General features: G+C 37.3%; 1 protein-coding gene across 3 annotated transcripts in view; it reads right to left on the reverse strand.

Moving 5' to 3' along the window:
• Window positions 1–9,371, reverse strand: part of LOC127434406 (ras suppressor protein 1) — a 46,997-nt gene extending 37,626 nt beyond the window's left edge. For all 3 annotated transcript variants that reach the window (XM_051687133.1, XM_051687132.1, XM_051687131.1), the window contains exons 1-5: window positions 9,225–9,371; window positions 8,974–9,085; window positions 8,703–8,753; window positions 4,361–4,481; window positions 1,039–1,157 (exon numbers count right to left, since the gene is read on the reverse strand). In XM_051687133.1, coding sequence (XP_051543093.1) covers window positions 1,039–1,157; window positions 4,361–4,481; window positions 8,703–8,753; window positions 8,974–9,082 — 400 coding nt within the window. In that variant the 5' untranslated portion in view covers window positions 9,083–9,085; window positions 9,225–9,371. The remainder of the gene's footprint in view (window positions 1–1,038; window positions 1,158–4,360; window positions 4,482–8,702; window positions 8,754–8,973; window positions 9,086–9,224) is intronic.
• Between the last annotated feature and the right edge of the window lie 7,183 nt (window positions 9,372–16,554).

Raw genomic sequence — 16,554 nt, forward strand, 5'->3', positions numbered from 1 at the left:
AGTGTACTTCAGTGCAAAGTGACAAGAGATAAACTCAAAAGGCACACTTTCACAGACAATAAACAATTAAAAAAAAAGCTAGTAAACAATATTAAATTTTCTGTACCAAGATAATTTTACAAATCCTATAAAAAAAGTAGATAGTGACTAGGGCCGTAACCAACAAAAATTAATCTGTCAGTTGTTTCTTAAATTAATTGAATAATGGGATTTAAAGGAATGTTCATACCAAGTTTTTTTTTTTTTTTTTAAGCAAAAATCTCATGGTTACAACAAAAGTAGAAGGGAAGTTTTTCCTTAAAAAATAAATAAATAAATAAATAAAAAAATACAAAAAAAGTGTATTAATTAGCTGTAAAGTCTAAATCATAATTTTAGCTTTGAGACTGCAGTTATTTGTGAATGAACCTCTAGTTATTCATTACCAATGTAATTGTCATGTTTGGAATTAAATATTGGCTAGAACATCTGACATAACTTTGTACAAACAACTTTTAGAAACACCTCCATCCATGTTTAAATGGCAAAGAACTGGTTACACCCACTTCCTCTCCAGCCAATGCTATGATTGGCTAAAGCAATCGGTGGCTCATTCATGAATCATATCCATTTCAACTTGCTTTTAAGAAGTCAGAGTCAATTTCACAGCCGATATGACAGCCACTCCAAACAGCATGTGTGTGTGTGTGTGTGTGTGTGAGTAGCTAGGGATCAGAGACCTTGATTAATGTTAAGATGGTGTTTTCATTATGTGACTGGCATTAAAATTACAGGTTATTAATGCTCCATCACTAATCATCACCATCCTCTGATGGGACCAGCTGATTGGACTGATGAAGAGTATGATGATGATGAAGTTAACTGTTATGTTGTTTGCACACTGTTAGTAAAATATCTCACTCAGATTTGATCTTGCAATTTTGAATGTATATTAGCATGCAATATGCATCAGACATGAATGGTCCTTCAACAGTTTGTGGGCTTGCCATTCGAGGCCAAGACAAGTATGTGGTGAAATGTTGTGTGTTGCTGACTCACTTAGGTAAAAGAAATTCCCAGGCAGCGAGGACTCGTTCAGGTTGTTGTATGTGAGATCCAGAACCTCCAACGCTGGAAGAGATCCGAACCCTCTTGGAAGAGTACTCAACCTGTTCATCCTACACACACAGACAATAAAACAGCATTTTAAGAAAGTCATCAGCTTCAACATACGCACAGACACACAAGCGAACGTAAAAGGCCGTCAATTCTTGACACAGGAGAACCAATTGAAAATCCATAGCAGACTGACTCGTCTGAGCAAAGAGAGACTGACAAACGCAGGCCGCACAGATCCATCTCACTGATTATGATTGATATTTCAAACACAACACCGATTTATAACACAGCTCACATTTATAACTTCAAAGTTATATACAATGGGGTCCAAAAGAGACTAGTAGTAGTAAAAATGCTTATATTTAGCATTTTTCTAATTTAATAGAACTTTTTAATTATTACAAATTATATTTTCAGCATAGGCATTTGAGTGAAAAGTTTAACTGAAAAATTAACATGAATTTCAGAATTTCTTAGCATTTGGTTTGTGCCCCTTTTGCTGGCATTTTTTATTTTTATTTTTTTAAATCCTAGAACTTTTTATTTCCAGGTTTAAATTAGATTTGAATCCCAGATTTCAATGAAAACTTTTTGACCCCACTGTATACTTCTTAAAGGGGTCATTTAATAAAAGTTTCAATAAAAGCATTTATTGAAACTAAGCTGCAAAATGCCTTGTTCTCTACTTACGAGACTTCGCTACATCATTAGGGAGTCCATTAATTCATGACCGCCTCTACAGTAAAAACATCAATGCCTACTTTACATCACTGCACCCTTGGCCCCGCCCACTGGTGCTCACTTTTGTAAGCAGAGAGAGTGCAGGCGAGACTGCAGGCGATAACTGAAATGTATTGTGTCCGTTATTGTTAAAATCATATGCGTTCTTGAAATGTTACAGATTACATTTTGGCTGGAAAACTTAGACAGAGAACATGGAATTTGAAATTAGTGATCAAGGTGCCCAACAATGAGGATAAAACAAGGAAAAATACAGAGAGAGAGAGAGAGAGACAGAGACAGACAGACAGAGAGAGGGGCGCCCAAATCAGATGCTGATTAACTCTTGCTATTTAAACGTCTGTCCTGTCCATGTGTCCTTCCCTTCTTCTCATTTCTTTCCTTCTCTTTCTTACTTCCTTTCATGTCCTTCTTTAATTCCTTCTATTCTTTTCCTTCCTTTCAGGTCCCACCTTCCTTCCTTCCAATTATTTCCTTCCTTTCACATCCTTTAATTCCTTCCTTTCTTTTCCTACCTTTCACGTCCCAACTTCCTTCCTTTCATTTCCTTCCTTCCTATTATTTCATTTCAGGTCCTTCCTTCTAATTAATTCCTTCCTTCCATGTCCTTTCTTTTTTTCTTTCTATTCCTTCCTTTCTTTTTTCTTTTGTATTTCTACCCTCCTTCCTTCCAAATGACACTCAGTTGCCGTGAAGACACCCAAACTTTTTAACAGATTTAAAAGAAACAAACAAATTGATTCCACCACATGTTTGTGAAGCAATTACAAGCGAAGGGGAATTGTTTTGACAAATGAGATCAGAAAAGCGGGCTGGCACACACTTGTGCACACCCCCACACAAATACGCACATTTGAGTCAGGAGTCGCAGCCGGGAATACAACAACCCGGCTTATGTTTTCAAGATTATGTGTAGAAATGGTGCGTCTGACAGCAAATCAATAAAAATGTGCAGTGCCAGACGCAGGGCAGATCGTGTCGCACTTTAATCCTGCGTGACATTGCGGAGGCTCCGCCCTCAGTGGAGAAGGAGAACCCTTGGGATTTGGGTGGTGCTCAGGTGGGTTCTGAATACCAGTGGATGACCAGATGACCAGGGATGAAGAGAGTCAGAGAAAAAGAGAAGAATAAAGAGAGCAGCGCTTCAAATAACCAGACAAAGAAGGATTGACAAGCGCTCCTTTGTCTTTTTAATAGTTATACTTTGAAAACCGTGAAATAAGAGATTGTGCAAAACATACAAGACTGATGCTACAACTGTCTCCTGTCCAAGCAAAATGCAAACAAAGCTTTAAGGACAGGTGAGGTCAGGCCAGGTGATAAAATTAGATATGGAAAGATATGAGACAAGACAAATGGACAAGAGAGATGGCACAAGAAGAGGACAAGAGAGATGGCACAAGAAGAGAACAGGAGAGACGAGATGAGAAAAAAAACAAGGAGATGAGAAAAGAAAGAGATGAGAAAAGAAGGAGATGAGAAAAGGATGAGAAGAGAAATGAGATGAGAACAAGAGAGACGAGGAGAATGGAGAAAAGAGAACTGAAAAGGCAAGAACAGACGTGAATGGGGATGAGATGAAAATAAAAGGATATGAGATGAGTAGATAAGAGATGAGAGAAGGGAACAGAAGAGATGAGATGAGAAAAGAGAGGAGACAAGGAACGAGACTAGAAGAGGATGTGAGATGGTAAAAGACAAGGGATGAGTCAAGAAAAGAGATGAGACAAGTACCCAGTAGACAAGACTGCAAGAGAAGGAGATGAGACAAGAGATGAGATAAGAAGAGAACAGAGGAGACGAGAAAAGACAAGAGATGAGACAAGGATCCAAGATGAGTCGAGAACAGAAGAGACAAGACTAGAAAAGACAATAAATGAGACAAGGAAATGATATGAGACAAGAAAGATGAGATGAGACTAGTAGACAAAAAACGAGACAACAGAAGAGACAAGACAAGAAATGAGACAAGAAGATGAGACAACATAAGACAAAGCGGGAAAAAAGATGACGAGGCGAGTAGACAAGAGACGAGACAATGACAGAACAAAACATACAAGATGAAAAAAGACGAGATGAGGTGTGAAGAGTAGGACATGAGACGAGATGAGAAAAGAGATAAGACGATAAGAGTAGGGCAGATAAGAGATGAGATAAGAAGAACAGAAGAGATGAGATGTGTAAAGACAAAAAAGACAAGAGAAGATGAGATAAGAAAAGAGATGAGACGAGTACACAGGAAAGACGAGACCAGAAGACAAGAACAGAAGAGAAAAGACGAGACAAGACAATAGATGAGACAAGGAGATGAGATGAGTAGACAAGAAACAAGCCAAGAACAGAAGAGACAAGACAAGAAAAGACAAGGAATGAGAGAAAAAGAAGATGAGGCAAGAATGAAGGAGATGAGACGAGATCAAGCAAGAAGAGATAAGAGAAAAGAGATGAGGAGACAAGACGAGAATTAGAGGAGAGGACATGAGACAAGAAATGTAATGAGAAGAGAAGAGGTCACACTAACCCAAGGTTCAGGTGTTTCAGTTTCTGAAGGCTACTGATCTGGGTTGGAAGCTCCTCAATCTGGTTATTGAACATGTTCAACACCTCCAAGTTCTTGAGGTCTGCAATGTTTGGAGGCACAGCTAAAGAGAGAGAGAAAGGGTGAGAAAAATTAGCACAACTATAGTTTTGTGGATATCAATCTCACATCAGTCAAAGCATTTCAATTGACTGTCTACTAATCACCAATACAATGTTCAAGGTAAAGAGTTCCCAAATGACCATTAAGGTCTAACAAGCAAACAGCGAAGGCTCTCTGGTGACCTGCTGAGGAAAGATGTTCTGTGTTTGATGGCTCAATTATGGGTCACTACTCCAGCGATAGATTTGAAATTTTAATGATGAAGGCCTTAGCATAACGGATCAGTATCGCCCCTCCCTTCCCACAAGGCCATCCTGCCCCCTTCTGTTGCCGACAGAGATCGATGGGCCAAACAGGAGCTCTATCCGATAACTGGCTGATCAATGGCCCCTCATTACGGAGGAGGGAAGGCAGGAGAGGTTTACACAAACAGCATGACATGAATACCTCCAGAGAGATCAACGAGAGCTGGTCAGCCCAGGACACGGAGGAGCAAATGATTCAGCTGTCACACCAATGATTTTTAATATTAATTCAAGTTTCATGACATTTCTAGCTATTTGCATGCCCATTAACTAATGATCTCTTATGCATTATATAATGTTAAATTGTTTGTTAAAAATATTTGTTTAAACAACAATTAATGAAACACCAACAACAACAATGTTAAATGACAGTTATATACTATACAATTGAATTACAAATGTTTTGTATTACTTGCTGTATATGTAAGGGACAATGTACTAATTATCGCCAAGTAACCCTGATAAGGGTATCATCCTGAAAAAGTTAATTCAGTGATAATGGCCAGCTGAATGTACATTTTCTTGCATATTATTTTTACCAGCCAATTAGACAGTTTAGTAGTCACTATACAAAAATATTTGATTGTAGAATGCCACGATTGACCAATCAGAATCAAGTATTCCACAGAGTGTTCTTGAAATATAAATTGTAATGAATTTTAGATATAAAAAATTACTCCACCTTGCCCATCCAAGCAAGTAGAGAACATTTGAGTCAGTTCGCTCAATTTTTACATCCATCCCCTGACCTATCCTCCCATAAAAGATACTTGAAATATATAACTGTGTTTCCCTATGTCCCATCGGACCTATGATTGTGTTGAGAGACACTGCAGGACCCTGAACCTTGTACCGTATGTCAGGGTCCTGGGACAGGCCACACAACACATCTTCAAATGATACATAAGATTGATCTCAGCTCTGCCATTTCCCTCCTTAAGACATGTCCCTTCACCAGACCTCTACACTTTATCATCTTAAGCCAGAGACAGACCTCTAAAGTGCAACCGGCTGCTGGAGGCTGTCCTTTTACAGGGCTCTCTAGTACAACGGATTGCTGATTGTGAATACAAGATCTGCTTGAAAACACATGCACATCTACATATAGCTGTGTACATTTTAAGTGTATGTGTGAGTCCTTGACATTAGTAGTGTGTCTATAGCAGGCAGAGAAAGCTGATGCTAACAGGACAAACAGTATGGGACTATATAGAGTAGAAAGGGTTTGCAACTTTGCCAAGATCTCCTCTCCTCATTACCTGAGCTGCTGCCTGCGTGGCCTGAACAGCAGCCCTGCTTTACTCACAAGCCACTAATGAAAGGGTTCCAAATGTCACTGTAATTCATGACTACCTTGAAAAGTTCAAAAGATGGCAGATTCCTTATCTCTGCTCTTTAAGCTGCCAGGAGGAGAGGAGAGGGGAAAGGAAAGATAAAAAGTAAAAAAGGAAAGATGAAAAGAAATTAAAGGAAAGAAAGAGCAAAGGAAAATGTAAACGCAAAGGAAAGGAAGAGGAAGAGAAATATGGAAACGTAAAGGAAATTAAACAGGAAAAGGAAGGGAAATGAAAAGGGAAAGGAAAATTAAGGAAAGAGGAAAGGGAAAAAAGGAAGGCAAGGAAAGGAACGGAAAAGGAAAAATAAAGGAAAGAGGAAAAAAGAGGAAAAGGTAAAAGGACAAAAACTGGAAGGGAACAAAGAGAGAAAAGGAAAGGAAAGGAAAAGAAAAGAAAGGGAAAGAGGAAAAGGTAAAAGAACAAAAACTGGAAGGGAACAAAGAGAGAAAGGAAAGGAAGGAAAGGAAAGGGGGGGAAGAGGAAAAGGTAAAAGGACAAAAACTGGAAGGGAACAAAGAGAGAAAGGAAAGGAAAGGAAAGGGGGGAAAAGAGGAAAAGGTAAAAGGACAAAAACTGAAAGGGAACAAAGAGAGAACGGAAAGGAAAAGGAAAGGAAAAGGAAAGGGGGGGGGGGGAAGGTAAAAGGACAAAAACTGGAAGGGAACAAAAAGAGAAAGGAAAGGAAGGGGGGGGGGAGGAAAAGGTAAAGGAAAGAAAAAGGAAAGAAAAAAGATAAAAGGGTGAGGATGAACACAGTGATCAAGAACATGAAAAATGGAATCTCAGGATAGATTAATTCATTATAGAAAATATACAAATGTCCCACCTTATGGATCTATATGCAACTGAAAACTACAGTATCATTTCCTCACTCATTTAAAGTAGCGACAAACAAGTAGTGTGACCCGTAACTGAAAGTCTGCTTATAAATCGTATTAAAAAGCTTTGATCATACAACAGACAATACCTGACAGAAATGTGCATTATCACATCTTCATGGAGATTAAGAATAAGATTCCTGCAAAAACAAACAAATCCCCAACCAAACACTGCCTGTACAAATCAGATGAGAGCGAACATGGCTCAGGGTGATTACTGTGGACCAAAGATTATGCGGATGAGGAAAAATCTTAATTTTGAACTCCAAACTACACTGACAAACAGTCGACCAAATATATACCCCTGAACACGCAAGTTAGAAGAACACGCAGAAAGATTCTTCATAAACTCAGATAGGTCTTCCAAATATGACAGTTAAAAACAATGTTTATAAAATGCATACTAGTTTCATATTCAAAATGTATAATTATCATATTCTCCCCTCTCTCACTCTGTTATGCAGTTTAAAGGGATAGTTCACCCAAAAATGAAAATTCTCTCATCATTTACTCACCCTCATGCTATTATAGATGTGTATGACTTTCTTTCTTCTGCAGAACACAAACATAGATTTTTAGAAGGATACCTCAGCTCTGTAGATCCATTCAATGCAAGTTAACGGAGGCTAGAATTTAAAGCATATAAAGGTAGCATAAAAGTAATCCATACGACTCCAGTGGTTAAATCCATGTCTTCGGGAGTGATATGATAGGTGTGGGTGAGAAACAGGTCAATATTTAAGACATGTTTTACTATAAACCTCCACTTTCACATTCTTATTCATTTGTTGTTTGGTGATTTGCATTCTTCGTGCATATTGCAATATCTTGGGCAGGGAGGAGAATTTACAATAAAAGATGACTTAAACTTGATCTGTTTCTCACCCACAACCATCATATCGCTTCTGAAGACATGGATTAAACCTTATGGATTACTTTTATGCTGTCTTTTTGGAGCTTCAAAGTTCTAGTCCACATTCACTTGTATCGAATAGACCAAGAGAACTGAGATACACTTCTAAAAATCTTCATTTGTGTTAAGCAGAAGAAAGAAATTCATGCACATTAGGGATGGCCTGAGAGTGAGTAAATGATGGGATAATTTTGAACTACCCCTTTAAGGAAACTTAAATTGAGCAGAATAGAAAATCAGAACAACCTGTGATCAGCAATGACAAGACAGCCCTCTAGTGGAGTTAACCAGATTCTACCTGCAGCTTTTAGGAACCTAAAGTCTCCAGTCATCATCAAATCTCTGCTTTGCATTTATAAAGCAGCTTTAGAATTATTCATATTGTAAAAAGCACCTGACAACCAAATTTGAATTTTTTAATTTTTTTTAAACGATAATTGTGTATTGACTGTGCAGTGTTAATATAAGCTTTTGAAAACTGATCAAATTATTTAAAACATATGGCTGTCAAAAATTGGCCAAATAAACCTAAATTCATCCTTTAAAGATATACAGGATGAATCAGACACATCCATTGTACTGTCTAAATGTTCAGTTCTATGTGCAATAACTGTGCACTGACTCCAAAGAATTCTCAAATAAAAAGCTTTCAGATCAAAACGTTGTAGGTTTAGTGTTGAGCAGGATTCATCACATACTTAACAATAAAAGGCTTATGCTGATATAACTGATTTTCATGTCTCATAAATAGACATGAAGAGACTGATACTGAAAATATCAATAACTTACCATTCAGCTTGTTGTGACTTAGCACCAATTGGGTTATATTGGACAAGGTGACTGCAAAACAAAATAACAACAAATTTACATGACGTCAGACTGATGATGTCATTCATTTGCTACTGTAAACTTGTAAATATGACACTACAGATCATAACAGCTATATATTTACAGTGTAAACAAATCAGATTCATTCTCCATACATGCATTACACAAGATGTAACTTTAAACTTGCAACTGTCTATGTTGAAAATAGCAGACAAATGATCCGTCCACTCACACAGCCCAGGAATATCCAGTAGGTTTGATATTCCCCTGTCACACATGTCCACCTCTGGCAAATTCTTATCCCGACTCTCCTCCACTATCTTCTTCAGGGACTTAGACATTTTCTACAAGAAATGATAATATACCCGACAACAAGCAGAGAATATATTAGTAAGAACAAAGTTTGGTCACATTAGCTTAAAATACTGATGAAGACTAAGGCACTCAAAACAAAATAAATTACTTAAGTTATTGAGTTTTTACCTAACTGTGCGGAATGAACGTAAACATACAGGAAAAACGGAAAACAAATATTCAGGCCCTCGGGGCAGTAAAACCAGATATTTTTGTTTCAAGTCAATCGCACACACCCAACCGGAAGTTGATAGTATGTCTGTAAAAGTCTCCGCATTCCTTCCATTTCCGGGGTCCGGAGATAGAGGGAAAGAATGGCAGGCGAAATTATGTTCCGTTGTCCAATCTGTTGCTAGAGGGTTGAAAAAAGGGACAGGAATGTCCAATCAAAACGCGCACCGCTGTAATATATTGTATCCTTCGACCAATCAACGAAAAGTGGTTGGAATACTATACAGACACCAGAGACGTGTGTAAACGCTATGGTAACATTGCTGTCACATACCCCCTGACTACGTGTTTTCTTTTTATTATTATTGTAGTTCTGAATATACGTTTAATCCGTTTGATTAAAACTAAAGGCTTTAACCATAAACCAGTGTATAGCTGTAATTCTTTTTAAAATGTGCATTTCAAGATAATGCCACCTGTAAGGATTTCCTCACACACACACACACACACACACACACACACACACACACACACACACACACACACACACACACACAATACAGATGTGAATTTTTAGTTGTATTTTTTTCTGTTTATATATATATATATATATATATATATATATATATATATATATTATTATTATTATTATATAATATATATTAATAGATTTAGAATGTAACACATTCTAACAATTCTCTTTAATAAGACTAAATTAAGTATTTTTTACCTTGCCGATAGTCAATCGTGAGATTTTCTTGAAAAATCTACTTTATAAAATGCTTAAAGGTGCACTTAGGAACTTTCTGATTGTGTCATCTTGGACTTACAGGAACACCTAGTGGTGTGGATGCCGCATCGTTCAAAATCAATAGTTTTCAGTTACAGATGCCATTGTAGAAATTCACTATACATAATAAGACATTATTAATTTAATCCAAGAGTGAAAGCGTCCAATAACAAGACAGTTACTGACATTAAGATGACTAGAGTCATCTCATGTGAGTGGTCATGATTTTATACATATGTTTCAAAGTTGCAATTCATTTCTGTAGGAGTAAAACCTTTTTAATGGGGACAAAAATACTGAGAGCACCATTAAATAAAACCTAAACAGTTTTTATGCAGTTTTTACAACCAATAAACCTAATTATACTCATTTTAAGCTTTTATTTCGCAGTTACAAAGAGCACTTTGCCCTCAACTTTTCTATTCAGTGCATGTCAGTTCAACATCCAAACTTTACTTTTGGAAAATTTTGCCATCAAATAATGTCTAAGCAGGTGTCTTGATAGGGGCAGCATTACAACCTACCTTACAGGGAAGACACATTGTTAAGTCGTCTGTACAAGGTGGTCAGAGCAATATGAGCCTTCTATGTTTCCTCCTGCATACATATATGCCCTGGCATTGGGCAGAGATAAATCCACACGCCTCTCCTCCTTTGGTTCCAGGTGAGACCACCAACAGACTCTCTCTGTCTTGTGTCCAGTTCTTGCATCGTTGATAATTTCTATAGGGGACTAAAAACAGTAGCTCTATTTATAGGCTTGAATATATTTGGTGAGTGGCAACAGATGCTTCAGCATGATTGAACTTTGCATTGCAGAGAGGGAGTTCTGGATTACAGGGCCACAGTTTGTTTATGTTGTCAGATCTTCAATCTTCACCCTATGCCAAAAGGAGAGTGGACACAATCTGACATGGTAAGATGGCATGGGGGTAGATTTGGCTTGAACATTGGTAGCATTTGGGGGGGGGGGGGGGTAGTATGTTCATGAGGAACTTTAGTGTACCAATAGTAGAGCAGACCACCGCTGTGTTTTATGAATATGAGTTACACATTAAAGCTGACAATTTTATGATATGTATGTTTCTGAGTAGAAGCTATTTATTTTCATATGTTATGGTTGTTGAACCAACTATTCTTTTTTTTTATTTTTTATTTTTTTTAGTGTAGTTTGCCCTGAATGAATGTTGATGCTCTGTTGTAATTGAAATATTTGTATTATAATTTCTAGTTAAATTGTCAGAATATTGGGAAAATGAAACTGTTGGTTGATGGTTGGAATGAAAAATTGTTTTGGTGCAGGTCAGATGTTTTCACTGGGCAAGTAATAGACTATTTTATTCATATTCATTATTCTTGATATGATTATTAGACTTGATATGAATAATTTTGTGTGAACATTTATACAGTAGATGTATAAAGCATATTATAAATAAAATTACTATTGTTATAAAAGTATCAATCTCACCAAACCTGTCAAGAACACATCTAGGTCATATTTTACTCTAAAAAATTAATCTCCCTCTCTCTCTCTCTCATATATATATATATATATAGATCAAAGAGTTCACCCCCCCCCCCCAAAAAAAAAAACAAAATATAATTTTGACATTATTTACTCACCCTCATGTAGTTCCAAACCTGTATGCTGTTTTGTTTTGTGGAACAGAAAAGGAGAATTTCTGAAGAATTTTCACGCAGCTCTTTTCCATACAATAACAGTTTATAGTGACCATGCATATTATGATAAAAAAAAAAAACACCATAAAAGTAGTACATATGCAATATTTCAAGTCTTCTGAAGCCATACGACAGCTTTGTGTGACAAATAGATAATTATTTAAAGGGATAGTTCACACAAAAAATAAAATTCTCTCATCATTTGCTCACCCTCATGCCATCCCAGATGTGTATGACTTTCTTTCTTCTGCAGAACACAAATGCAGATGTTTAGAAAAATATCTCAGCTCTGTAGGTCCATACAATGCAAGTAAATGTTGATCAGATCTTTATAGCTCCAAAAATCACATTAAGGTAGCAAAAGTAATCCATATAACTCCAGTGTTTAATAATTTATCTTCAGAAGTAATATAATAGGTGTGGGTGAGAAACAGAAGAATATTTAAAGGAATAGTTCACCCAAAAATGAAAATTTGCTGTATAATTTACTCACCCTCAGGCCATCCAAGATGTATCAGAGTTTCTTTCTTCATCAAAATAATCCACACGACTCCAGTCGACAAATAAAGTTCTTCTGAACCCAAACGACTGATTATTTTTTAGAATCAAAACAATACTTATATACTTTTTAACTACAAATATTCACTTCAGTACATCTCTGTGACACACGCTCATGAGAGGGATGACGTAAGCCCGTTGGTAAGGTCACGCGTCACGTGGAGGAGGAGTCAGGAAGCGCATCATTGTTTACATTGTTTTTTTTTAAATTTTATTTATTATTATTTGGAAATTATTTTTTTTTATTTTATACTGTTTTGAAATTGTTTTGGACTGTTTTGGTTTGTGAACGGCACTTGGTCTGTGGTCTGTGCAAATTTCTATTGTGTGGATTATTTTGATGCACCCTAAATATGCAGTTTGGACCGTCAAAAAAAAATGGAGGACATTCACTTGAATTGTTTAGAGGAGGAGGCCCGAAATAAAATCCTAAAAGTCTTAAATTCTGTTTTGATGAAGAAAGAAACTCAGATACATCTTGGATGGCCTGGGGGTGAGTAAATTATCAGCAGATTTTCATTTTTGGGTGAAATACTCCTTTAAGTCCTTTTTTTTTTAACTTAACTCTCCACTATATCTTTCACTTTTCAGATGTGAAAGTGAAAATAAACAGGCACCACATTTGACTTTCAGATGTAAAACTGAAAGTGGAGATTTAGAGTTAAAAAAAAAAAAAAAAAAAAAAAAGACTTACATTTGTATCTGTTTCTCACCCACACCTATTATATTGCTTCTGAAGATATGGATTTAAACACTGGAGTCTTATGGATAACTTGTATGTTTCTTGTATGTGATTTTTGGAGCTACAAAGGTCTGATCAACATTCACTTGCATTGTATGGACCTACAGAGCTGAGATATTTTTCTAAAAATCTTTGTGTTCTTCTGAAGAAAGAAAGTCATACACATCTGGGATCAGTAAATGAGAGAATTTTCATTTTTGAGTAAACTATCCCTTTAAGTCATTATTCACTCAGTATGTTTCTAGTCAAGTTACAGCAGGTTTTGCATAGTCGAGCTACAATCTTTATCTGGCTGACCGAGTAGACATGACACAATGCATAATTGAATATTTGAAGGAAGGATGACAAATACACAGGGTTAATACATGTTCATTCAGAGCATGTGCACAACACTGAGGCCAACTGTGGTCCGATTAACATGTATATATGCTGGACAATCGCATTATCTAGATCTGTTAGCCCGATGACAGCAAACAATAAACTGTCGTTGTATGTAAAAGAGTTGTGTAAAGATTCTTCAAAATTCTCCTTTTGCATTACATATACAAAAATGACAGCATAGGGGGTTTAGAACAACATGAGGCTGAGTAAATGCTAACAGAACTTTCAGTTTTGTGTGAACTATTACTTTAAAGCTGCTTCAGTCAAAGGTCTGTCTTACTGTCCACTGCTCTGTAGGTGGCGTTAAATCCGCGTGACACGGAGCCGTCCGAGATGAAGTGCACAATTGATTACTGGCTGAGATGAAAGGGGCGGGTACTATATTTCCACAGAATGATCCAACCAATGGATAGTGATCACTGTCACCATCATAGATCTACAGATGGCTGAGAAATATTGTACATAAAAGAGAGTCTGTACATTTTGCTGATTTTACATTGTAATAATGACAGTGACTGGCATTACCTTGACATAGTCATATCTGCAGAGGTTTCCAGTGGGACCTTCTAGCTCAAAGTTGTTGAAAGTGAGATTAATGGCATTACTGACATCAACAGCAATGGTCCACATACAGTCCATACGTGGCAAGTATTGCCCATCCATATTAATATCAGGAGAACCAAACATGCCCGTGGAGGAGGATAAGTAGCCACCGCAACCCTGCTGAGGACCTGGGAAAGGGAATCGAGTGGGGCAGGGGATGAGGACAGAGAGAGAAAATTAGATATGTTCATATTTTAAACATACTTTGGGTTGGTGTACTTTCAAGACACCACCTGCAGGAAGCACAAAAGCATGCCAGAATAGGACCAAAGAGTCAAAGACATCAAAATTGGTTTTCTGGCTTGAGTCTGTCTGTTATTGTAGCTAGGAGGTCATCCATACGCTAGAGGACTCCTAAAAATTCACCAATTTTGATGTACCAATTTAAAATTAACAGTCTTCCAGAAGAACACGTAAAAGATTGATGACTCATCTTGTTTGCAGGGACGTAAACCATTTTTTTTGTCCACTGAAATGTTCAGGACGAGTCCTTCAATATGTCCCACCTAGGGTTGCCACTTTTGAAGTTCTAAAATAAGGGACACTTAAACGCAGTTTTAGCAATAAATGCGTTAATATGCATTATTAATAAAAATTGTATATCCTTTCTTACAGTGCATCCGGAATGTATTCACAGCGCTTCACTTTTTGTTATGTTACAGCCTTATTCCAAAATGGATTAAATTCATTAGTTTCCTCAATTCTACAAACAATACCCCATAATGACAATGTGAAAGAAGTTTGTTTGAAATCTTTGCAAATTTATTAAAAATAAAAAACGAAAAAAATCACATGTACATAAGTATTCACAGCCTTTGCCATGACACTCAAAATTGAACTCAGGTGCATCCTGTTTCCACTGATCATCCCTGAGATGTTTCTACAACTTGATTGGAGTCCACTTGTGATAAATTCAGTTGATTTGACATGATTTGGAAAGGCACACACCTGTCTATATAAGGTCCCACAGTTAACAGTGCATGTCAGAGCACAAACCAAGCCATGAAGACAAAGAAATTGTCTGTAGACCTCTGAGACAGGATTGTATCGAGGCACAGATCTGGGGAAGGGTACAGAAAAATTTCTGCAGCATTGAAGGTCCCAATGAGCACAGTGGCCTCCATCATCCGTAAATGGAAGAAGTTTGGAACCACCAGGACTCTTCCTAGAGCTGGCCGCCTGGCCAAACTGAGCGATCGGGGAAGAAGGGCCTTAGTCAGGGAGATGACCAAGAACCCGATGGTCACTCTGACAGAGCTCCAGCATTTCTCTGTGGAGAGAGAACCTTCCAGAACAGCCATCTCTGCAGCACTCCACCAATCAGGCCTGTATGGTAGAGTGGCCAGACGGAAGCCACTCCTCAGTAAAAGGCACATGACAGCCCACCTGGAGTTTGCCAAAAGGCACCTGAAGGACTCTCAGACCATGAGAAACAAAGATTGAACTCTTTTGGCCTGAATGGCAAGCATCATGTCTGGAGGAAACCAGGCACCGCTCATCACCTGGCCAATACCATCCCTACAGTGAAGCATGGTGGTGGCAGCATCATGCTGTGGGGATGTTTTTCAGTGGCAGGAACTGGGAGACTAGTCAGGATCAAGGGAAAGATGAATGCAGCAATGTACAGAGACATCCTTGATGAAAACCTGCTCCAGAGCGCTCTGGACCTCAGACTGGGCGAAGGTTCATCTTCCAACAGGACAACGACCCTAAGCACACAGCCAAGATAACAAAGGAGTGGCTCCGTAACAACTCTGTGAATGTCCTTGAGTGGCCCAGCCAGAGCCCAGACTTGAACCCGATTGAACATCTCTGGAGAGATCTGAAAATGGCTGTGCACCGATGCTCCCCATCCAACCTGATGGAGCTTGAGAGGTCCTGCAAAGAAGAATGGGAGAAACTGCCCAAAAATAGGTGTGCCAAGCTTGTAGCATCATACTCAAAAAGATTTGAGGCTGTAATTGGTGCCAAAGGTGCTTCAACAAAGTATTGAGCAAAGGCTGTGAATACTTATGTACATGTGATTTTTTATTTTTATTTTTATTTTTTTTTATTTTTTTATAAATTTGCAAAGATTACAAACAAACTTCTTTCACGTTGTCATTATGGGGTATTGTTTGTAGAATTTTGAGGAAAATAATGAATTTAATCCATTTTGGAATAAGGCTGTAACATAACAAAAAGTGGAAAAAGTGAAGCGCTGTGAATACTTTCCGGATGCACTGTATATGCTAAAATAAGAACTTTCCTGACCCATGACTTATTTAAAAAAATACATCATTTATATGTTAAAAATATATTTATTTTAATTTTTTCTATTATTTGTCTTCTTTATCTTATGTATACATTTTGGATGGTTTATACATTTTTATTTTTTTATTTTTTATTTTTATAATTTTATTTATTTTATTTTATTTATTTGTTTTCCCTTCACCTGTACTTGTCTTTATGATTGTATTCATACATTGTTTGATCTTATTGAACATTTATATAGAAAAAAACTCCACAGTTTTACCACCATTTGTGGACTTTTC

Source organism: Myxocyprinus asiaticus, chromosome 44 (genome assembly GCF_019703515.2).
Source record: "Myxocyprinus asiaticus isolate MX2 ecotype Aquarium Trade chromosome 44, UBuf_Myxa_2, whole genome shotgun sequence".
Taxonomy (NCBI): Eukaryota; Metazoa; Chordata; class Actinopteri; order Cypriniformes; family Catostomidae; genus Myxocyprinus; species Myxocyprinus asiaticus.